Raw genomic sequence first — 23000 nt, forward strand, 5'->3', positions numbered from 1 at the left:
TGGGCCGGTAGCTGGATAGCTGTGTTGGGTCAAGGGAAGGTTTCTTCAATGTGGGGGTGATAGTGGCTGTTTTGAAGGGGATAGGAAAAGTCCCAGATGATGATGTCGGCGAGTAGTGGGACAAGGAGGTGGATCTGCGATTGAAGGAGCTTAATGGAGGATATGGTGGTGATGACAGAGAAGGGGGTGACAGGTTCAAAGGTGTGGAAGGAGGGATGAGTAGTGGTCAGAGTATGAGGGCAGGGTAGGGAGGGGGTGGAAGTTGGGAGGGCTGTGGCAGCTGAGCAGATTTCCTCGATTTTGGACTCGAGAAATTCCAGCATTTCCTTGCAGTGGGAGTTGGAAGAAAGAATCTGCAAGGCCTGGTGGCAAGGGTGGAGGTGCCGGTTGGTGATGGAGAACAGGATTAACCTGGCGTAGAAGGTGATTTGGCTGAGGCAAGAGTGGAGCAGTAGGTTTTGATGAGGTCCAGCAAGATGTAGCAATGGACAGTTAGGCTGGACTTGAGTCAAGTGCGTTTAGTAGCCCACACCTGGCCCTTGAGCAGCTGGAGGTGGCTGGTGAACCAGGGTGAGGATCAGGAATAGGAGGCAGTTCATGAGCAATCAGTTCAGTTCCCCAGAATCCCGGCCCTGCCTCGAGCTCTTGCCAGTTCCAGCCCCCACTCTGGCTGCCTCCGTCCCGATGCCCTGGACCCCAGCACCCACTCTGGCTACTGCTGATCCCGATCTCCTGGACCCCAGGCCCCACTCTGGTGACCGCTGTTCCCGGGAGCAGGGAGTTTCCGTAGTTGAGCCTTGAGGTGACGAATATGCGTATGAGGGTTTCGGCAGCTTGAAGCATGTGGCAGTGAGAAGTCGGACAATGTTGTGGAGGTGGGGGAACACAGAGCGGCTCATGGCACAGATATGGGGGAGAAAAGACAGTGAGGATCGAACAAAACACTCAGGATTCTAACTGGCTTGGTGAAGTGGATGCTGATGCTGCAGGTACCCAAGGTGCTGAGGCGCTGATGCGAGCTAATCAGGAGGTCCTCCGTCTTGCTGACCTTCAACTGTAAAAAGTTGGCTCTCATCCAGGACTTGATGTCAGACAGACAGTCTGTCAGGACGTCAGTTGCCATGGAATCGAGGCAGAGCAATAGAGTTGGGTGTCATTTGTGCACATGTGGAAGTTTATCCCATATCTGCAGATGATGTCACCAATAATAATAATCCTTGCATTTGATATAGCACTTTTCATACCTTCTAGACGTCTCAAAGCACTTCACAGAATATGCTGTAAAGTGAATTGACCGTATATTTGTGGGCGAAACGCGGCAGCCAATTGCACACAGCAGTGTCCCACAAACAGCCGTGGATTGAAAATGACCAATTTATTATTTTTTTGTTTGGAAGGGATTATTATTGGGCATGTGGAGTAAGAAAACTTGCCGAAGGTTTCGCCCTGCCTGGAATTGAACCCAGGTGGCTCACTTGCAAGACGAGTACTCTAACCACTGAGCTACAGGACTCCAGTAACAGGACTCAGCTATTGCTGAAACAAACATTCAAAGTTCTGGTGTTCAGCTTGGCTCAGTCGGCAGCACTCTCTTTGAGACAGAGAAGACAGAGGGACTTTGAACTTACAGTCAAGGCTGGCATTTCAATGCCAATTTCAATGTAGAGGTTGAAGAGGAGGGGACCGAGGACAGAGCCCTGGGAACATCACACAAGACTGTGTGGGGGCTGGAAGAGAAACCGTTGGGGAAGACAAATTGGAGACGAGAGATAAGACCTGAACCATTCAAGGACAGAACCTTGAAAGTTGAGGTGAAAGGAAAGACAGTGGAGGAGGATGGAGTGTTCCATGGTATCAAAGACAGCAGAGAAGTCAAGAAGGACAAAGGAGGCAAAGGGAGCCCTGATCACAAATGGACACAATGATGTTTTGTCACCTTGACCAGAGCAGTGAAAATTAACCTTTTATATAGCAATCCGGAGAATATAGTTGCATGAGTTTGCTTCTTTGCACTTTCTTCCTTGTTTACGTTCTGGGTCTATCCCAACTTCAGGCTAATTAGTGTTCCATATTCATACACAGGACAAACATGTTTTTCTGATCTTCTAGGTCATTTGGTTTGGCTCACAGATATTGTTTTCTTGTTGATACTCCTCACCTAATAATACCACCTAATTATTACTCACATTCACCACTCATTTGCCTTACTTCTCACATAACACAGGCTATCTATTACACATTCCAACTTAACTATACTTAACAAAGCAAGAATAATCGATAAAGGACAAACTGTATTAATTTCTAACAAGTTACAAGCGCAATCATCTACAAAACTTCACTTAAAGATACAGCAGAAGACACAGACTGTGAGAGAGGTGGGGAGAGAGAGAGACATTGAGAGAGATTGTGAGAGGGTTGAGAGTGTATGAGAGAGAGGAGGAGAGTGTGTTTGAGAAGGGGGAGGTGGAGTGGGACAGAGTGTAAGAAGAGGAGTGAGAGAGAGTTTGTGAGAGAAGGAGAGAGTGTATGCGCCAGAGGAGAGTGGGGTAGAGAGGGAAAGCGTGTGATGGAGGGAGAGAAAGTGTGAGGGAGAGGGGAGAGAGCAGAGGAGAATTAAAGACATTTTTTCATGGTTCACTGTCAGGCAAGACGATCGTAGCCTCCCTCAGCCACCCGGGGAGGGCTGAGGACAGATACCGAGTGAGGGATAGATTCTCCAGAGAAAGCTCCCTAGTTCCCTAGTGAGAAACCTCTCAACATCCTTCATTCCTCCGACACCCCCCCCCCACTCCCAGCCCCATACGATATCTATGCAACCTCTCAAACTGGCTATTCCTTTTGCACTGCAAACACGAGCTTGCTTCATATCCCCCCACCACATCTGCCTAACCATTTCCATTTTGCCCCCACTACCTGTAGTTCCATTACTGGAGTCCCTCTGAGACCCTCCCTTGTTTCAAGGCATGACAAGTCCTAACTTTTTGACCATGCTTTGGGTCATCTTTTCCCTTCCCCATACCAATTCTTGGCTCCAGCCTCAGTTCTAGAGTTTGGAAGTGTAGTGAGTGGCTGAATATTCGGCTGATGAGGTGGAGCAGAGGGGATGAGGAATATGCAGGAGGCATTTAATTAATCGTCAGTTTCTAATTTTTTCCTTACGTAGCATTCTGGTTTGAATTCACAGATTCGGCGATGAAATGCATTGCACATGTCATTGTTCCATTTGTCCTGGTCGAACTCAGCGCCCTTAGTAACACAGAATTCAGTATTTTCATTGTTTGGCTCGTCAGAGGCCCAAAACCTGAAAACAAAAAGGAAAATACATTGTTTGTAAAATGCATACTTTACCAGGATATGTCAGCATAGTTGACAGAAATATCACCTGGTTCCTGACACCAACACTGACTACACGGACTCCTCCACCGAGTTCTTTCAAACCCCAAATTTAGGGCAATGATGTAACTATCTGGAAAACTTTGCTGCTACTTGTCCAGCACAGACCAACCTACTCTTTAGGGCTTTGATTTGCAGGGTTACTGAAAGCTGAGTGGGGTGACTCCCTGTCCCCAGTGACTGGTCTGCCCTTCCACCAGGTCCTGCAAATGAGCCAGGCTGGCTGTGCTGTCAGCAGTGCCCTGGAATACTGTGGACCCGCCTGACTCAGGGACTGGACAACCGAGACCAACACAGAGGGCTGGCTCGAATCCATCATTCCTTTGCCAAACATGTCACCTTCGAGCTAGGTCAGCTCACATTACCCCCAAGGAGAATCGACACACTGCACTTTGGCTGACACTTCAGACTCCAGCTTTCCCTCCTCTCTCTCACCACATCTTCCATTCGGAGATATGAAAGAGGCCATTTGGCCCATTTAGTTCAACTGGTATTTAGACTCCACAAGAGTAGAGATATCGTCCCTACCAACTTGACATTTTCCCCATGTCCCTCAACATCATTCTCTCTTAACCACAAGTTCAGTCTTTTGTTTTTAAATGTGCACATAGTTCCTGCCCTAACTGAAGTAGAGAATTCCATAATTCCACCTCTCTGTGTATGGAAATGTTTTTCCTATTCTCTCCATTTTAATTAATTAATTGATTGATTAATCTGCTAATTTCTGTTCCCATTTCCCAGCTCCCTACCAATTCCACATGATCCCCTTCTGTTACGCTCTCCTTCATGTTCCCCTCAGCTCCCTCCCCCATTCTTCATGAACCTCCTGTCCCTCCTACCATCTCTGAGTGATGTCCCTCCTGCATAGCCTTACAGCCTTTCTCCTTACTTCAACCAGATATCCAATTCTGTGCTCAGCACAAGAGCAGCCATGTAAGATGGTCTATCCTGCCCTCCCACGATAAAGTCCGTCTTCCATGATGTGAGTAACTCCACAATTATCCTTGTCATTATCGCCCCTGACACTCTTTCTCCCGCCCCATCTACAACAATCACAATCCCCTCAATCAACTTGTCAGCTCCCTCCACTGAGCAGGCTCTGGCCTGCTTTATGACCCCCACCTGGCCCGCCCCACCATTGGCGGTCGGGCCTTTAACCTCTCTGCCCTCACCCTCTGGAACTCCATCTCACATTCCTCTTTCCTCACTCCCTCCCTTGCCTCCGTCAAGGCACACCTCAAGACCATCCTCTTCAACCATGGTTTCAGTCACTCTCTCTGCCCTCCACCTTCCCTGATCCCAACCAACCCTTCCCCCCTGACTCTTCAGCGCCTTGGGACGTCCTCCTCATATGAAAGATGTATTACAAATTTTATATTGTACTTTATTGTATCGGTCTTATTGCTTACTCTCAATATACAGTCACACAAATCATTTGCTGCCTCACCAATAAAGATCTTCAGTTGAGGAAAACTTAATGACAATCAGAGAATCAGCAAGTTTGACAACAGGAGCTTGAATTGAACAGAATTATTAAAGTGAAACAGTAAAAAATGGATGAACATACGCTGTAGCCAGAGATGTTCCATCTACCCACTGAAAGTCATTGCCAGCACCATCTTTTTGCAACCCAATCCACCGTTTCTCTTTGTCATAATTTTTTATAAATTCCTGTAAGAAAAATAAAATCAGTATATTTTGTGGGCAAACACGGCAGCCAATTGCGCAGAGCAGTGTCCCACACGCAGCCATGGATTGAGTGATTAAATTATAATAATAATAATAATAATCCTTGCATTTGATATAGCGCTTTTCACGTCGGGAGGACGTCCCAAAGCGCTTCACAGAACACACTGTAAAGTGAATTGACTGTATATTTGTGGGCGAACGCGGCAGCCAATTGCGCACAGCAATGTCCCACAAACAGTCATGGATTGAAAATGACCAATTTATTATTGTTTTTGGTTTTGGAGGGATTATTATTAGGCGTGTGGAGTAAGGAAACTTGCCCAAGGTTTCGCCCTGCCTGGAAATGAACTCAGGTCTCTCGCTTGCAAAGCGAGTGCTCAACCACTGAGCTACAGGACTCCAAATGATTATTATTTATTTGAAGATTATTATGGTATTGATGCAAGCTGGCAAATAAATTTCTGTTAGAACAATAATAAAATCAGCAAAAATCTTTAGGTAAGAAGGAGTAATAGGTTGGGGTGTGGGGATGGAGGCAAGAGAGGTATAGAGAGGATTTGGGGTCGTCGGGGAGAAATGAAGGCGGAGTTTGAGGAGGGGGCAGAGTTGGAGAGCTCAGGTCGGGAGCCAAAACACGCATGCAAAGACCAGCAGCGATCAGGGGGGCAGGATCAGCCTGCAGGCTACAGGAGACAGTGCAAGGGTTTGGGGGGAGAGGGGGGATGGCAATCATGGCTTAAGTGGCAGAGATAGGGAGGGAAAAAAGGGAGGACTCTGGTCATGTCACATCTGGAGTACTGTGTACATATCAGATCTCTGTGGTACAGAGTATTAGAGGCAGTGAAGAAAAGAGGAATGATGATGATCCCCAGTGATAGGGGAATAATCTATGAGCAACTATTGAACAGGTAGGGGCCTTGAAGAGACATCACAGAGGAGACCTTGTAGACGTATACAAGACTCAATGTTCAGTGTTCCAAAGGGCAATTTCAGGATGGATACCAGAAAGTATTCTTTACCCAGAGGGTAATTGTTGATGGGAATGGGTTACCAGGATGGGTGATTGAGGCTAAAATACTGGACTCATTTGAGAAACAGCTTGATGTTAATGCTGTATTTGGAGGATGGTTTGATGGCTATTCTAGAAGGCTGGGATCAAATTAAACTAAGGATCTTCTTCCTCAAAACCACTCTTATGGTCTTGCAAATTACTGATGAAGTTCTTTGAGATGTTTTGACATTATAGAAGCTGTATCAAATACAAGGATTAATACTGTTATAATAACTTGTGTTGTATCTGACCTGGGAGTGCCTAATTAGACAGATTAGAGCTTTACTCTGCATGTAACCTGTGCTAAAGGTTTTCATGTTCAAATCCATTCATTCCCTGGCACCTCTCTACCTCTCCAACCTCCTTACAACCTAATCCACCACCCGGTGCCTACGTTCAACTGGCACTGGCCTCCTGCTCGTCCATCGCACCCTCCGACCCACCATCAGAGATCGTGCTTTCAGCCACTATACCCCAAAACTCTGGAACACTCTCCCTCAATCCCTCCACCCTGCCACCTTTCTCCTCTCTTTCAAGTCCCATCTGAAAACTTTCCTCTTCGACCGTGCTTACGGCCACCTCCCCCACCTCGCCCTCAGCTCAGAGTCAGGCACCGCCACTGTTTAGCGCTCTGAGACAGTACCCTGCATGGGGGGTGGCTGTTTAAATACATGTTGTTGTTGCTGCTATTGTTGTTGTAAAGTCAATCTGGAGTGTTTGATTGGAAAGTTAGAAGCATCTGTTATGGGTATGCAAACCACCAGAATTTGAAATGGATACGATAATTCAATTGTACTTAGCTAACAAAAAGATTGCGTATTATCTCCAGCCATTAATACAAGAATGCATTAATTACAAACTCCCAGCACAAAGGAAGCACTTGCAATAGTACCGAGTTTAACATTATTCCTGCAGGAAATCATTTATATGCAGGCAGATTGGCAACCAGACATTATTCACACTGAAGAAACTATTCGCATCATTTTGCTCCAGTTGGACAATGTAGAGTTCATCTGCAAATCTGCAACAGACTGGCCTCACCTGTTCAGCTGAATCATCTACAATCACAAGTGAGCAGCAGGATATGGAGGCACAAGTAATATTGGCATCTGCCCAATTAGTTGAATCAGTTGAGAAATGGTAGACACTCTTTCGGAAAGAAGTATAGTTCCAGCCCGAGGGGTGAAGAGAAATTATACCTGTAATATGATTCCATAAATAACAGTTATTCATATATATCGGCGGAATATTGAAGTTATGTGTTAATAATAATAATAATCCTTTAATTTTGATATAGCACTTTTCACATCTTTTAAATGTCTTAAAGTGCTTTACAGAATATACTGTAAAGTGAATTGACTGTATATTTGTGGGCAAAACGCAGCAGCCAATTGTGCACAGCAGTGTCCAACAAATAGACGTGCATTGAAGTGAACAATTTATTATTTTTTGTTCCAAAGGGGATAGATAATACCAGAGACATATCCATTTGTGAAGTATCTCCATTTTACAGTTGAAAAATTGATCAAACCACTTCCCTCTTCAGTTGAACAGTTAATTTGCATAAGCCCCAGCGCCCAACTCCAGACACCCTTACCCCAGCTCTAAACTACCACAGAGCCTCTGTAGCCTGACTAGCAGCCACCACCATAACCTAGTATGGGCTGATATCATGGTGGATCTAAGAGAAGGGCACTCTTTAAACATGTTCAGAAGCAAAACTAAATTTAAAGTTGGAAGTTTATTTTGGATTTAGCATTACCTGAGTTCAGACTAGCTTAACAGATTCTAGGCAGATCTATTACTCAGAAAAATTCAAGATGAAATACGCATAAGCATCTGTCATACTTACCATCACGAACATCCTTTGCAAATTTCTTGACCTTATCATCTAATGCTGTGTAGTTGGTACTTACTTCATTGTAGTTGATCATGAATTTACTGTAGTTGGTATTTAGTTCATTGTAGTTGGTCATTAATTTACTGTGACTGGTCATTAATTCATTGTAGTTGGTATTTAGTTCATTGTAGGTGGTCATTACTTTACTGTGATTGGTCATTAATTCATTGTAGCTGTTATTTAGTTTATTGAAGTCGGTCATTAATTTACTGTGGCTGGTGTTTAATTCATTGTTGTACGTCATTAATTCACTGTGGTTGGTCATTAAATTCTGAAACCTAATCGTCAGTGACCTATTTTCTATTTCGATATCCTTCAGTTTGTTTTCCATGCATACATCTAAAATAAAAATAAATATTTCATATCAGCCTAAGAAATCCGACAGATTTAATTATTACAGGAGTTTTTGGTCAGCCAGGGGTCTGATGTACGCAGAAACCGATCGCCATTCTTAAAAGAATGATATTGAAACCAGACTGATAGTAGTATGCATCCCACCTATACATGGAATTCCCGTATATTGAAATGGAACGTGGACCTTCCCTGGAGGAACGGATCCTCGTTACCTAATTCTGGTGAGTATTAGGCGCAGCTATCAAGAGCCAAGGCTTTGGGGACCTCAGAATGTGTTGGACTACTGTTGGAATTTAACCAGCAAAAACTGGCGAGCACTATCTGGCAGGCTTTCCAGCTGCTTGTCCAGTTAGGATTACACTTCCCATAAGAGCTTTGGTTTTCAGGGTTCACAGGAGCTGAGTTGGAAGAATTCCTGAATCAGTGATCTGTCCCTCCAGCATATGCAAATAAGCCAGCTGGCTGGTCGGCCATCAGCAGTGCCCTGGAGTTCTACAGTCCCACCTGGCTCAGGAAGCAAGATTGCCCAGAGGTTGACTCAATTCTTAAATTCCTTTGCCAAGTCAATTCAGCTCCAAGGACACTCCACTTACCTCCCCCAACCTAAGGAGGATAGTCATTTTTTTTACAATAGTAATCCTTGAATTTGATATTGGCCTTATCACATCAGCGAGATGTCTCAAAGTGTTTCACTGGATATACTGTGAAGTGGATTGACTGTAGATTGACTGTATTTCTGTGGCCAAAACATGGCAGTCAGTTGCACACAGCAATGTTTTCCCACAAACAGCCATGGAATAAGTGATTAATTTTATTGGGGGATTTGTTAACCAGTATAGTGTTAGAAACTCCCTCCCGGAGCCTGCTGAGCAGAGGGAGCGGATAGGTTGCTTTGGGGTTAGCAGGTTACAGAGGTAGGAAGGGGCAAGTCTATGGAGGGCTTTGAAGGCAAGGACGAGGATTTTGAAATCTATCTTCTAGGGGATGGGGAAACCAGTGAAGCCGGGCAAGAGTCTATAGCCCAGAAAGCTACAGAGGTAGAATGGTTAAAAAAATACATATTTGAATAGTGGAGGTATTGAGAGGTACAGAAATTGGCATAGAATTGAAATTTAAAACATTTCCAATATCTAATAAACTTTTCAAACAGGCCTGATGTGCTGAATGGCCTCCTCTTTTGGTTTTCCTATGTTCCTAAAATAAATTTACAACCTTTTTTATCAGATGATTTGTTGTGAAAATGCACACTCACAAATTATGATGAATGAAATTGCTACCGCCAAGATGATCAGAAGGAGACATATTAATATTATCACTGGAACCGCTTGAGCCACTGGAATAATAAAAGAAAAAAAAAGATTCAAGAAGAGAAAGAATGAAATACAGTAGAAATTGTTTTAGTCAGATGCTGGGTAACCCTGGACGCTGGGCAAATGAAACAAAGCATCCACAATTCATTTAAATTCATACCCGTTTTAAATATGCCGGGTAATTTGGACAAAATCTGGATGAAATGCCGTACTGATCGCTGTTGCGTCAACTCACTTGTGCCTTCTGTGTCTCAAGTGACTCCATTCAGCCACAACCAGCTCTGGGTGGAGTCAAATTGTGATTGATTGGCAATGGAGTCGAGCCATTAACAAGCGGACTCGGGCTCTTCAGTGAGATGAGGGAGGAACAAGGAAGACACAAGGAAGGGAAAGGGAAAATCGTGATTGATTGACAGCTGGAGCCACTTGTGAACGGGTGGATTGCCCATCCATTCATAAGTGGCTTCAGGCTGTCAATCACTTCAGAGCCACTGCTAATTGGTCCCCCCCACCCCACTGTGCAATGAGAACAGCAATGGGGGGGAGGAGGTACTGCCACCATTCCTCTGCTGGGCAGGGAGAAGTAAGAGAAATTTGGTTAACGTCGGACGCCACTTAAACCAGACAAAACAACAAGCCCCAATGTGTCTGGCTTCCACTGTAAGGTTGCATAAGTATATTTTTAATTTAAGAATGTGAGAGTATAAGAACATATGAAATAAGGAAAGGTTATCTGAGTAGCTTTTTAAGGAGATATTATTCAGTGGTGGAAATTAGCCCTTGTGGTACTTCGGGATGAGAGGAAATACACGGTTAGTCCAGCAACCAGAATGTTGGTATGGTCAAGCCTGGGCATAAGTAAATGCAAAGATAAGGATCTCAGCAGCCCAAGGGAAGAAGTAATGGTCAAGAAGGGTGATATCTTGGAAGGGGGAAAAGCTGAGTGGGAGTAGGAGTTGTTTGTCCTGGAGAAGAGGAGCCTGGGATTTCCTTGGCCTCCAGGATGATGTTGGAGTAGAAGGACGATTTTGCTGAGGCATGGGCGGAGGTGGTTTCTATGTGGGACAGTCAAATCTGGCGATCAACCGTTAGATAGGATTTATGCCAGATGCGTTCGGCTTGAGGGAGTGGAGGTGGCTGGTGCACTAGTGGGACTTGTGGGAGTAGGAGACTGTGCAGGAGGTGACACTCCATTGCAGTGCTGCTGAAGGGATTTTGCAATGTTCCCATCCTCCTAAAAGCAGCTATAATCACCCCTATCACGGTCAGCCGGAAGATTACTCTGAGGTGGAGATGTCAGAGAGGAAAGTCCCTTCTAGTTCAGGAACCTTCTTCCTTTTGCACCGCCAAGGTCTCTGCTTTTACTATCTGTTAATTAACATTTTTTTGAGGATCACAAAAATTATGAAGCTCCCATTCACCCCGCTAATACCTTTTTCTTTTGCTCACAGAATATCCCCATGCTCCATATTCTGCTAATCTATTTGCAACATTTGTCACTATCAACAACATTATGTTTGTAAAGTGCCTTCCACGTCAAGAGGATGTCCCAAGGCCTGAACAGTCAAGGATCAGGACCCAAGGGAGCAGGGGGCAGGGTTGGGGTGAGGGAGGGCAGAGTGGGTAGGAGGGGGCTGAAGGCATGGTCGAAAAGGAAGGTCTTGTTGTGCCTTGAAGGAGGCAAGAGAGGGAGGAAGGCAAAGGGATTGTGGGATGGAGTTCCAAAGAGTGGGGGCAGAGAGGCTGATGGTAGGGCGGGTTGGGTGGGAGACATGGAGCAGGCCTGAGCCTGCTGAACGGAGGGAGTGGACAGATTGATAGGGAGTCAGCAGGTCAGAGATGTGGGGCGGCAAGGACGTGGAGGGCCTTGAAGGTGAGGACGAGGATTTTGAAATCTATCCTCCGAGGGATGGGGAACCAGTGGAGCCAGGCAAGGGTGCGGGTGATGGAGGTCATGGAGCCTGGTGAAGTGGAGGATACGAGCTGCAGAGTTTTGGTGATCTGCAGCTTGTGGAGGGAAGAGTTGGGGAGGCCGACAAGGAGGGAGTTTCCGTAGTCAAGCCTTGAGTTGATGAATGCATGTATGAGGGTTTCAGCGGCCTGAGGGGTGAGGCAATGGGGAAGTTGGGCAATGCTGCAGAGGAGGGAGAAGGCAGAGCAGGTCATGGCACAGATATGGGGGAGAAAGAACAGTTGAGGGTCAAACAAGACACCCAGGTTCCTAACTGGCTTGGTGCGGTGGAGTGTGCATCCAATGGATGCTGTTGCTGCCAACGCTTGAGGTCTGAAGGCGCTGGTGCGAGCCATTCAGGAGGGTCTCAGTCTTGATGACATTAGCTATAGAAAGTTGGCTCTCATGCAGGACTTAAAGTCTGACAGTCAGTCTGTCAGGAGGTCAGTTGTCCTGGAATCAAGGGTGGAGGCAGAGAGATAGAGCTGGGAGTCATCCACGGGCACGTGGAGTTGACCCCGTGTCTTAGGATGATGTTACCAAGTGGGAGCATGTAGATGTTGAAGAGGAGGTGACTGAAGACAGAGGCCTGTGCAACACTGCACACGACTGTGCAAGGGCTGGAAGACAAACCGTTGGCGGACACAAATTGGAGAAGATGTGAGAAATAACCATTCTTGCACAGAAACTTAAAGTTTGAGATGAGAGGAGAGGCAGTAGAGGAGGATGGAGTGGTCCACGGTATCAAAGACAGCAGAGAGCTTGAGGAGGACGAGGAGGCAGAGCGAGCCCTCGTCACAGATGGACAGGATGCCATTTGTCATCTTGATGAGAGCGGTTTCCATGCTGTGATCAGCACAGAAACCCGACTGGAGGGGCTCATGAAGGAAGAGGTAGGAGAGGAATGAGCGAAGCTGGGAAGCAATGACTGTCTCAAGGACCTTGGAAAGAGAAGGGAGATTGGAGATGGACAACGACAACAACAAGATTCCATTTATAGAGCGCCTTTCACGTCGGGTGGACATCCCAAAGCACTGACCAGTAGTTACAAATCAGGGATGGGTCCTGGGAAGCTTTTTCAGGATGGGGGTGATTATAGCTGTTTTTAGGGGGATGGGAACATTGCCAGCTGATAAGAACATAAGAATTAGGAGCAGGAGTAGGCCAATCGGCCCCTCGAGCCTGCCCCGCCATTTAATAAGATCATGGCTGATCTTCTAACCAAATTCCATTTACCTGCACTATCCCCATATCCCTTAATCCCTTAATTTTTAAATATCTTTCGATCTCAGTAACAACAGTTTCTAATTAAATAGCACCTTTCACATGGGGAGAATATCTCAAGGCACTTTACAAAGACAGGTAGATGACAGAATTGAGAGTCAGATAGGAGTGGGTGTTAGATGGGAATGGTTGAAGCCAGCGTCAAAAAGACAGGTCTTGAGATGGGTTTTGTAAATAGTGAGTGAGTATAGAACCCCGAGGAACATTGCACTGAATTGTGCTCGGTATCTTGTTTTGACCCTGAACTGTCCTTTCTCCCCCACATCCGCACCATGACCGGCACTGGCTTCCACCACCTCCGAAACATTGCCATACTCCTCCACTGCCTCACCCCTCAGGCTGCCGACACCATGCATTCATCACATCAAGGCTCGATTATGGAAATTCCCTCCTCATCGGCCTTCCCAACTCTTCCCTTCACAAGCTGTAGATCATCCAAAACTCTGCAGCTCGGGTACTCTCGTGCATCAGACTCCGTGACTCCATCACTCCCACCCTCGCCCAATTCCACTGGCTCCCCATCCCCTAGAGGATCAAATTCAAAATTTCACCTCTCTGCCTTCCCTCACCCCTATCCCACCCCTCCCCCATACTCAGGTCCTGACCTTTGATTGTCCTGCGCCTTGGGACGTCCTTCCGACGTGAAAGTCGCTCTCTAAATGTAATTTTGTTGTTAGGGGTTGAAGAGAAGCTGTTAAAAGAGATAAGGTGAAGACATTAATCATTAGTGAAAGCAGGCAGAGCCAAAAAAAATTCCAGAAAGGGATGGCAGAGAAAGATGGACAATGTCAACAATGTTAAAAATTGAATTTACTAGTAGAAATTAGATCCAAATATGGCAGCCGGTAAAAGATTTCAAAATTGCTAACATTCACAGCTGAACAACCTTCTTGCAACTAAGGTTGCATTCAGTATCCAGACAGATAGCATGTTTGTAAATTGAGAAATAACATTTTAAACTTACTTTTGTCCTTACAAGACTTCATTTTATATTGAATCCGACAGTCCATGTGTACAGCGCTGGATTATCAGCACAACCTTCTTGTTGAATAATATCTGACTAACCAGGGCTGCAAGGCTGAGAATGTTCTGCAGTTAAACATTTACAATGGATATATATACACACCAATAAATCAGTCATCTCTGTCTTAATTCGTCACAGAATGACTCATGGAAATGTAAATCAGGCAACTGCCCAGTATTGCTAATCCTGTTTTTCAAGTGGGGGCTATAAAAGTGCAAGTTGTTATTGTTGTAGTATCGCATTGGCCTAAAGAAGAGGTGTCACTGAAGGCAGAGGGGCAGGGGCCAGGACTGAGTGATGGAATTCTAGGGCTGGAGTAGCTGGAGGCTTGCCACCGATGCAGGTTGTTAGAATATGCTTAGTTAAAGGAACTGAGTAAAAGACAACTGCTTGCATAGCTGAAAGTGTAGTCGCAAACAAGGTATTATTAGAGGGCAGTAGGACTAGCGTAAACAGTCTGGAAGTGGCTGGTACAGGATAGCCGAGGGCCTGTGGAGTGGGAAGACACAAGATAAACCAGGATTGGGGTAAAAAGGTCCATAATCAGGCGAGTAGGGCTGTGTTTGTGGTCTGAGCAGTTGCCAAAGGAGTCATAGAGATGGGAGATTAAGTTGCTGCAAGGAACTGCCCACAAGTGTTACAGGATCATCTGGCAGTATGCCTTTAATCCTGTAAATATTTGTGTTTTAACTATCGGGAGCGGAGTCATGAGAGCGCAGGGCAGAGCCGAGGCCTAGCTGCGGGTATAAAGCACAGTCAGGTGAGGAGCCATTCAATCGAAGCGAAGTCAGGAGAGCTCGCGGGGAGGGTAAGTGATGTCGGTGTGACGTCACAATTAAAAATAAGACAGCAATAATGTCCTGGCAGCCCCCGCCACTGCCATCCCAGCCATGACCACACATCCTGCGGCTGATGCCATCCCGCTGATCGCTCGCTCCTGGTCTCCGCGTGGACGTTTTGGCTGCCGCCCCAACCCAAGCCTCCCCCTCCACCCTAAATATCTCTCCTCCCACCCGTCTTTATCCATTAATCCCCATCTGTCCTTCTCTCCCACCGCCCTCCCCGCCTTCTCTCACTCCTCGACCCCATCACCACTTCCCTCTGCTCCATCCTGGGTATCCTCCGCTGGGCCCATCGTGGCTCCAGGCACTGGCTGTCCCAGTGTCCAATCATGCACTCCCTCCACTCAAACCTCCTCCCTAAGGCAAACCCACCTTCCCCCTCCCTCATATGTACCCTCTCCAATCTCCACTCACACCATTCTCCACAACCATCTCCCCTTCCACCCAAAATTCCTCTCCGCATCACTCTCTCCTCCCTCCAGCAAACCCACCAGCCTCCCCTCCAGGCTACGCGTTTCATCACACCCCTCGTCCAAACTAATGTGGCGGTGGGGTGGCCTTCATTTCCAAAGCCTCCCTTGGTCTTTCCCCCTACTCCTCTGGCTGCTTCCCTTCCTTCAGGCAGCTCACCCTCTTCCATCCCTCTCTCCCATAGAAAATCCTCCTTGTCTACCGTCCCCCTAAGCACCCTGGCTCCGTCCACACAGACATCTCTACTCTCCTCTCTTCCCTGTCCCTCTGCTCCCTCTGCTCATAATGGGCGATTTCAACCTCCACCTAAACTCCCCTTGCACCACTTCTGTCAACTTCACTGCCCTCCTCTCCTCCCTAAACCTCACCCTTCACATAAATTCACCTACCCACATCTATGATCATGTCTTTGACCTCATCATCACCCACGGCCTTGACATTTCCGACCTTAGTATAGTGGACAAGGCCATCCTGGACCACTTCCTCATCTCCTTCTCGTCTCACATCCAACAAGCTCTCAAACATTCTCTACTGCCCTTGGAAAAGGCTACACCCTGAGAACCTCACAAAGGCCCTCACATCATCAAATATCCTATCCCTCTGGCCTTCCATCTGCGGAGATCCTGAAGCAGCCGTGCAGCTGCTCCATGATCGCCTCTCCACCTTCAAATTCCCCTCATCCCTCTGAAATCTAAGACCATCTCCAAATCCACCCGATCCCCCTGGTACAACAACCATCTCCCCTGCCTGAAAACTCAAAACCGGGCTGCTCGAGCGCAGATGGTGGAAAACTGGCCTGACAGTTCACCGCCAACTGTGGCTCGAGCATCTCCACAGCTACTGCCGTTCCTTGACACGTGCAAAGACGGCCCTCTACTCCAACATCATCTTGGAAGCTAAACACAAACCTAAAATCCTTTTTTTCACCACCCACTACCTTCTCCATGCCCCACCTCAGGTCTATTCAATCTTCACATCCAATGCCAAGTGCAGATGTACTGCTGGCGGTTTGAGATATGACTCGAACCAGGCGAGTGCAGTCCCACTGAGGTGGATGCCAAAAAAAATGATAAAAAAGGACTTCTTTTCACCTAAATTACACAAGATCCGCTAAGCATTCTCATCCACCTGCCTCTTGCAACCTACAACCACGCCCTCTCTGTCCCCCTCATCCTCCCCATCATCTGCTCCCTCACACAACCCCCATCCTACATTCCTTCCTCCCCATCTCTCCCTCCTCCCTCTCACCCACCATTACCTCCATGAAACCCACCACCTGCTGCCTCGACACCCTCCCCACCAAATTACTGGTCACCCAGCTCCCCCTCCTCTGCTCACTACTGGCTGACGTCATCAACCAATTCCTCTCCTCCAGATCAGTCCCTGCCCCCCTCAAAACTGCTGTCATCACGCCCCTCCTCAAAAAACCTTCCGTAGATCCCTCAAACCCCAGCCACTAATGCTTTATTTCTAACTTGCCATTCCTCGCAAAAGTCCTAGAAAGCATTGTTGCCAATTAACTTCGCGCACACCTCTCCTCCCATTCCCTCTTCGAATACCTTCAGTCCAGTTTCTACCCTGCCCACAGTACAGAGACTTGTGAAAGTCTCAAATGACATCCTCTATCTGTGACCAAGGCTCCCTCTGCCTCCTTGTCCTTCTGGACCTCTCCGCCGTTTTTGACACAGTCAATCACGCCATCCTCCTCCACCGCTTTTCCTCCATCATAGACCTCAGTGGGACCGAACGCGCCTGGTTTGAGTCTTACCTCACAAACAGCTAGAAGTACATCTACACAAACGGCTTTGCCTCCCGCTCTCACTCGGTTACCTGTGGGGTACCCTATTTTTCCACCTCACTTTGCGATCCCCAGTCCCCTGATGTTCTGTCAGCCTGCCTGTTGGACCTCAGGAGCTCGATGAGCGCAAATGTCCTTCACCTGAACATTGACAAGACGGAAGCCATACTCTTTGGCTCTCATCAACGTCTAAAATCTCACGGTTCTCACCTCCTCCACCTATCCGACCTCCCCCTAAAACTCTCCGAAACTGTACGCAACCTAGGCATCAGGTTATTATTCTTCCTCCCCCACATCCAGTGCCTCGGCAGCATTGTTTTCTTCCACCTCCGATGCAGTGATAGCACTCTTGCCTCTGAATCAGAAGATTGTGGGTTCAAGTCCTATGTTGAGGCTTGGAATCACATTGTCTAAGACGACACTCCAATGCAGTGCTCGGGGTGTGCCGCATTGTCGGAGCTGCCATCCTTCAGATGAGATGTTCTTATGGGATACAGTACATGGGTAGTTGGGGTAATATGTGCCAGCGACTGCCAGGAATGTGGAAGGCGATTGACATGGACCTTGTTTTTTTTTGTCTAGCATTTCTTTTGTTATGATCTTATGTTAAATTGAGTTCAACAAGATTGAGGCCCTCCTGATTGGCTCACGCCAGCGCCTCTGCACCCCAGGCACTGTCAATAACAACATCCATGGTTGCACACTCCACCTCACCAAGCAAGTCAGGAACCTGGTCTTCTTGTTCGATCCTCAACTGTCCCTTCTCCCCCATATCCATGCCACAACCTGCTCTGCCGTCCCCCACCTCCGCAACATTTCTCTACTCTGCCACTGCCCCACCCATCAGGCCACTGAAACCAACATACATGCATCATCACATCAAGGCTCATCTATGGAAGCTCCCTCCTTGTCAGCCTCCCCAATTCTTCCCTCCACAACCCGCAGATCACACAGAAATCTGCGGCTCGTATCCGCTCCCTCATCAGGATCTGTGACCCTATCACCCCCACCCTCGCCTGGCTCCACTGGCGCCTCATCCCTCAGAGGATAGAATTCAAAAGCCTCGTCCTCACTTTCAAGGCCTTCCAACTGGATTACACCTTCCTACCTCTCTGACCTGCTAGCCCCCTATCAACCTGTCCGCTCCCTCCATTTGGCAGCCTCCAGCCTGCGCTATGTCTCCCACCTGACTCACCCCACAATCGGTATCCAGGCTTTCAGCCTCTCTACCACCACCCTTTCGAACTCCATCCCACAATCCCTTTGCCTTGCTCCCTCCCTTGCCTCCTTCAACTCACAACTCAAGACCCTCCTTATCAAATATTCCTTCAGCTGGCCTCCTGGTGCTCTGCCCTCCTTCAACCCGACCCCGATCCCCACACTCAGGTCCGGATCCCTGACTGTTCAGTGGCTTGGGATGTCCTCCCGACTTGAAAGGCGCTTTACAAACGTAATTTTGTTGTTGCTGTTGCAGAAAGACAATCCCAAAACGTTCTTCTGCTGTGTGAATTCTGTTGTTGGCTATGGCTGGAGGGTCTCCTCTGGGCCCAAACCAGTGTTGGACAAGTCCAATGTCGTACAATAGACCCATGAGGGTATCCTTGGGGTCTGGAGGGAACAAGACGCTAAGTTGGCATCTGCCCCAATAGACCATAGCAGAGATCCATCTGAATGGAGGCTGGAGGTGCTGGAGAGATGTGGCACACTCTGGGGTCCCTGGGATATGTGGATTGCATCACACCAAGAGAACTTCAGCATGTTAACGGGTTTCTGTATGTGTCACACCCGTCTGACCAAAAAATATTATTTGTTGTTGAGGGTTGGTTAATTTCTACTATTTCCTTTGCAAATTTAGTTACTTTGCCTAATCAAGCAGCTGTGCAGATAATAATAAAAATAATAATAACAGTGATAACAATAATAATCCTTCCATTTGATATAGCGCTTTTCACATCTTCTAGGCATCTCAAAGCACTTCACAGAACAGACTGGAAAGTGAATTGGCTATATATATAACTGCAGTCTGTAATTAATAGAAAGATTTAACAAACCCTGAGTGAGATGATTTAGCTGCAGCGCTTAGCAAGATTAAATGCACTATCATAAGGGAGAAAATGCTTCTGGAGAAAATTGGCCAGATCAGGACGTGAGGAAAGGAGCAACCCAGCATCCTCGCTTCCAAAGTAACATTTACACAGCGCCTTTCATGCCGGGTAGCATCCTGCAGCAGTGTCTGACCCGGAGCCAGGGGGAGAGGGAGGGTGGAGGTGACCCCCAACCATGATCAAAAAAAAAGATCTTTAGGCTGGACTATTCTGTCAATATATGCGGTAAGAAATATCATGCATTAGTGGACACGAGTGAGCAGGTAATAGTTTTAAGCCAGAGTTTGGTGGGGGAGGAGCCTAAAGAGCAGCCGAAAATAATAATAATAATAATAATCCTTGTTTTTGATACAGCGCTTTTCACGTCTTCTAGACATCTCAAAGCGCTTCACAGATTATGCTATAAAGTGAATTGACTGTATATTTGTGGGCAAAATTGTGCACGCCAGTGTCCCACAAACAGTCGTTGATTAAAAATGACAAATTTATTATTTTTTTGTTTTGGAGGAATTATTATTAGGCGTGTGGAGTAAGGAAACATGCCCAAGGTTTCGCCCTGCCTGGAATTGAACCCAGGTGTCTCGCTCGCAAGGCGAGTACTCTAACCACTGAGCTACAGGACTCAAACTAATTAATAATTATTGTGCAGGGAGTTGGAGATCTCAGCCAAATGTATTCACATTTAGCAGATTGAGTATGTTGAGCAATCTCAACTTGTAAAAGTGAAGGTGGAAATGTATCATTGTGTGTGTGGGTAAACGGTTGTATTTTGTGATGGCTCTTTGCAGGAGTTGGATAAGAGGAAGGGTAGCCAGAGTAGGACTTGCTCTCGGCAAATGGACGGCAATGGTGTGGGAACAGACGGAGGACCACTCATTCCATGCAAGGGGGCTTCAGCACAAGCGGCTGAAGCTATCTCTTTGCTGAAAGTTTTAAAACTTCTCCTGTTGAGCGCCAAGGCAGTAACTGTTCGCAATTCTGCTTATGTGTGCAGAACTCACTCTGACGATTTGATAAATTGGGCTGCAGAGAACTGGACTTATTTACAAGTTAATTAATAAAACAATACGGCAACAAGTTAAGAAGGAAAGAAAGGCAAAGCCTCTAATTCAAGTGTGGCACAATTTAAGGCACCAAAGCAATGGTAGTCATAATTATGGAAACAATCGCGCAGACCTACTCTTGCTCTTCATGCTACCTAAATGAGGCTTCAGAAGTATCTGTAACAGGGTTACTTGATTGTTGTTTTACTTCAGAACCTGATTAACGAAGCTGGAGTTAGGACAACTGGAAAACCTTCCAAATTGAGCTAGAGGAAAAAGCTTTCAGTGGAAGGTTTAACATTGTACTGGCAAATTAATCTTAAAAAAACAATTGATTTCACCAAGACGAGTAAAGGGATACTTGGTTCCGATGGCTCATGAGTGAGTGGGGGGTCTACATAATGGGATAAAAGGTACCATGGAAATTCTCAGGGAATATAATGTCAAGTGGGAGGTTAAAAAATCATGTGGCAGGTTGCATGAGGTGCATCAGAGTAAACCCCAACTTAGTTGGAGAACCGCTGACGTCATAGATTAGTTTTCAGGTGCGTGCACGCGCAACAAAAAAAACAAAAAAAACCTCTGCGTGCCCCCCCCCCCCCCGGGCTCACATCAGAGCCCACTATGGTCCTGTTGGGTTGGCTGCCCCAATCTATGGGATAATGCCATCCACCTGACCGCTCGCTCCCGGTCCCCGCGTGCGCACTATGGCTGCCGCTTTGACCCGAGCCCCCTCACCCCCTCCCTCCCGCCCCCCTCCTCTCCACCCCAAACCCTCCCCCCTCTGCATCTCTCCCGCTCTCTCCTCCTCTCTCTCCGTCCCTCTCGTCTTCTATCCCCACTTGACCCTCCCACAACCTCCCTCTGTTCCAGCCTGGGAATCCTCCGCCGGGCTCACCGTGGCACTCGGCGTTGGCTGTCCAGCAGCAGCCACACCGACTGCCCCATTCCCCACCACTCTCGCCAGCCACCCCGGACACAGACCCGGGGAGCCAACCTCTCCTCCCTTATCCCCATCCCCCCACCCCTGCCTCACAACCTGGACCCCCCTCCCCTCCCACACACCCTTCTGTCAACCGCTCCCTCCACATCGGACTGCAAAATGTCCGCTCCCTCTGCAACAAGGCCCTGGTCATCAACGATCTCATCCTTGATGAGAACGTTGATATCATGGCCTTAACAGAAACCTGGCTCACCCCAGGCGACACCTTCCCCCTCACGGAGGCCACGCCACCCGGCTACACCTCCCACCACATCCCCCGCCCCAACCGCCGTGGCGGTGGTGTTGCCCTTATCTCAAGGACACCACTTGCCCTATCCCCTACTCCACTGGCTCTTTCCCCTCCTTTGAGCACCTCACCCTCTCCCACCCCTCATTCCTCTCCCTTAAAATCCTCCTCCTCTACCGGCCCCCTAAAACCTCTCCCACCTTCATCTCTGACATTTCAACACTCCTCACATCTCTTTGCCTCTGCTCTGATCGCCTCATCATCCTGGGCGACTTTAACCTACACTTCACCCCCTCCTGCTCCATCTCCACAGACTTCTCTTCCCTGCTCTCCTCACTCAACCTCTCCTTACACATAAACTCCCCCACTCACAGTCACGGCCACCCACTCGATTTGGTGATCACCCGGGGCCTCAGTGTCTCGGATGTCACTATTACCGACAAGGCCATCTCTGACCACCACTTCATCTCCTTCACCACCTCCACCCCCCTCCCCACCTCCACCAGACCCACCACCATCTTCTACCGCCCTTGGAAGAAGTTACCCCCACAATCCCTAACCGATGCCTTGGAGTCCTCTGAACTCCTCTCCCTCTGGCCTTCAACCCTCACCGACCCCTCTTCTCCTCTCTCTCTCCTCCACAATACCCTCTCCTCCACACTCGATACTCTTGCCCCCATCACTTCCCGCACTGTCTCCTACTCCCGCTCCTCCCCCTGGTACACCACCCACCTCCGCTCACTGAAAAGCCAGGTGCGGGCTGCTGAACGCACCTGTGTCAAATCTGGCCTAACGGTCCACCGACAAATCTGGCTGGACCTCCTCAAAATTTACCGCTCCACTCTAGCCTCGGCCAAGTCGTCCTTCTACTCCAGGATAATCCTGGAGGCGAAGAACAACCCCAGGCTACTGTTTTCCACCACAACCCGACTCCTCCGTCCCCCCGCCACCCCGCGCAGGTCATCTCCTCCAACCTTCACTGCGAGGAGATGCTGGATTTCCTTGAATCCAAGATCAAGGGAATTCGCTCCGCGGTCACTTCCCCTCCAACATCCACCAACCCCCCACTCCCACACTCCGACTCCTACCCATCCTCCCCTACACACTTTTGTACCCGTTTCCCCACCCTCTGTCACCAAACTCATCCTATCCCTAAAACCAACCACCTGCTCCCTTGACCCCATCCCCACTCCACTCCTTATCTCCCAGCTCCACTTTCTTGCCCCACATATCACCGACATCATCAACCTGTCCCTCTCCTCTGGCTCTGTCCCCATTCCCTTAAAAACTGCCACCATCACGCCCACCCTGAAAAAACCCTCCCTTGATGCGTCGCAGCTATCAAGCTACCGGCCCATCTCCAACCTCCCCTTTCTCTCCAAGGTCCTGGAAAGAGTTGTCGCCTCCCAACTGCGCTCTTTCCTTTCCACCCATTCACTTTTCGAACCCCTTCAGTCAGGTTTCCGTGCTGCCCATAGCACAGAAACTGCCCTGGTCAAGGTCACCAATGATATCCTGACCATCTGTGACCAGGGCTCCCTCTGCCTCCTCGTCCT

General features: G+C 47.9%; 1 protein-coding gene across 2 annotated transcripts; it reads right to left on the reverse strand.

The window, feature by feature from the left end:
- Positions 1-1813: 1813 nt before the first annotated feature.
- On the reverse strand, positions 1814-14023 carry LOC103183130 (C-type lectin domain family 4 member K). 2 transcript variants are annotated; one of them, XM_042333096.1, is made up of 7 exons: positions 13897-14023; positions 9640-9720; positions 7986-8372; positions 7175-7332; positions 4961-5064; positions 3160-3301; positions 1814-2158 (listed from the first exon to the last, which is right to left on the reverse strand). In XM_042333096.1, exons 1-7 carry the CDS (start codon positions 13940-13942, stop codon positions 2111-2113), a joined length of 966 nt encoding a protein of 321 aa, XP_042189030.1. In that variant the 5' UTR covers positions 13943-14023; the 3' UTR covers positions 1814-2110. The 2 variants fall into 2 exon arrangements, with proteins under 2 accessions (XP_042189030.1, XP_007898599.1); XM_007900408.2 differs by lacking the exon at positions 9640-9720 and having other exon boundaries at positions 13897-14007.
- Positions 14024-23000: the final 8977 nt, after the last annotated feature.

This window comes from Callorhinchus milii, unplaced genomic scaffold (assembly GCF_018977255.1).
Source record: "Callorhinchus milii isolate IMCB2004 unplaced genomic scaffold, IMCB_Cmil_1.0 Scaffold3, whole genome shotgun sequence".
Lineage (NCBI taxonomy): Eukaryota > Metazoa > Chordata > Chondrichthyes > Chimaeriformes > Callorhinchidae > Callorhinchus > Callorhinchus milii.

What these genes read in the sequence shown, in the direction of transcription:
- LOC103183130 (XM_042333096.1), bottom strand. Translation starts at nt 13,942, where the DNA reads ATGGACTGTCGGATTCAATATAAAATGAAGTCTTGTAAGGACAAAA. An exon ending in TGCAAAGGATGTTCGTGATG is followed by an intron (nt 7,333 to 7,985) that starts GTAAGTATGACA and finishes ATCATATTACAG; the next exon opens with GTATAATTTCTCTTCACCCC. An exon ending in AATTCAAACCAGAATGCTAC is followed by an intron (nt 2,159 to 3,159) that starts GTAAGGAAAAAA and finishes TGGTATTATTAG; the next exon opens with GTGAGGAGTATCAACAAGAA.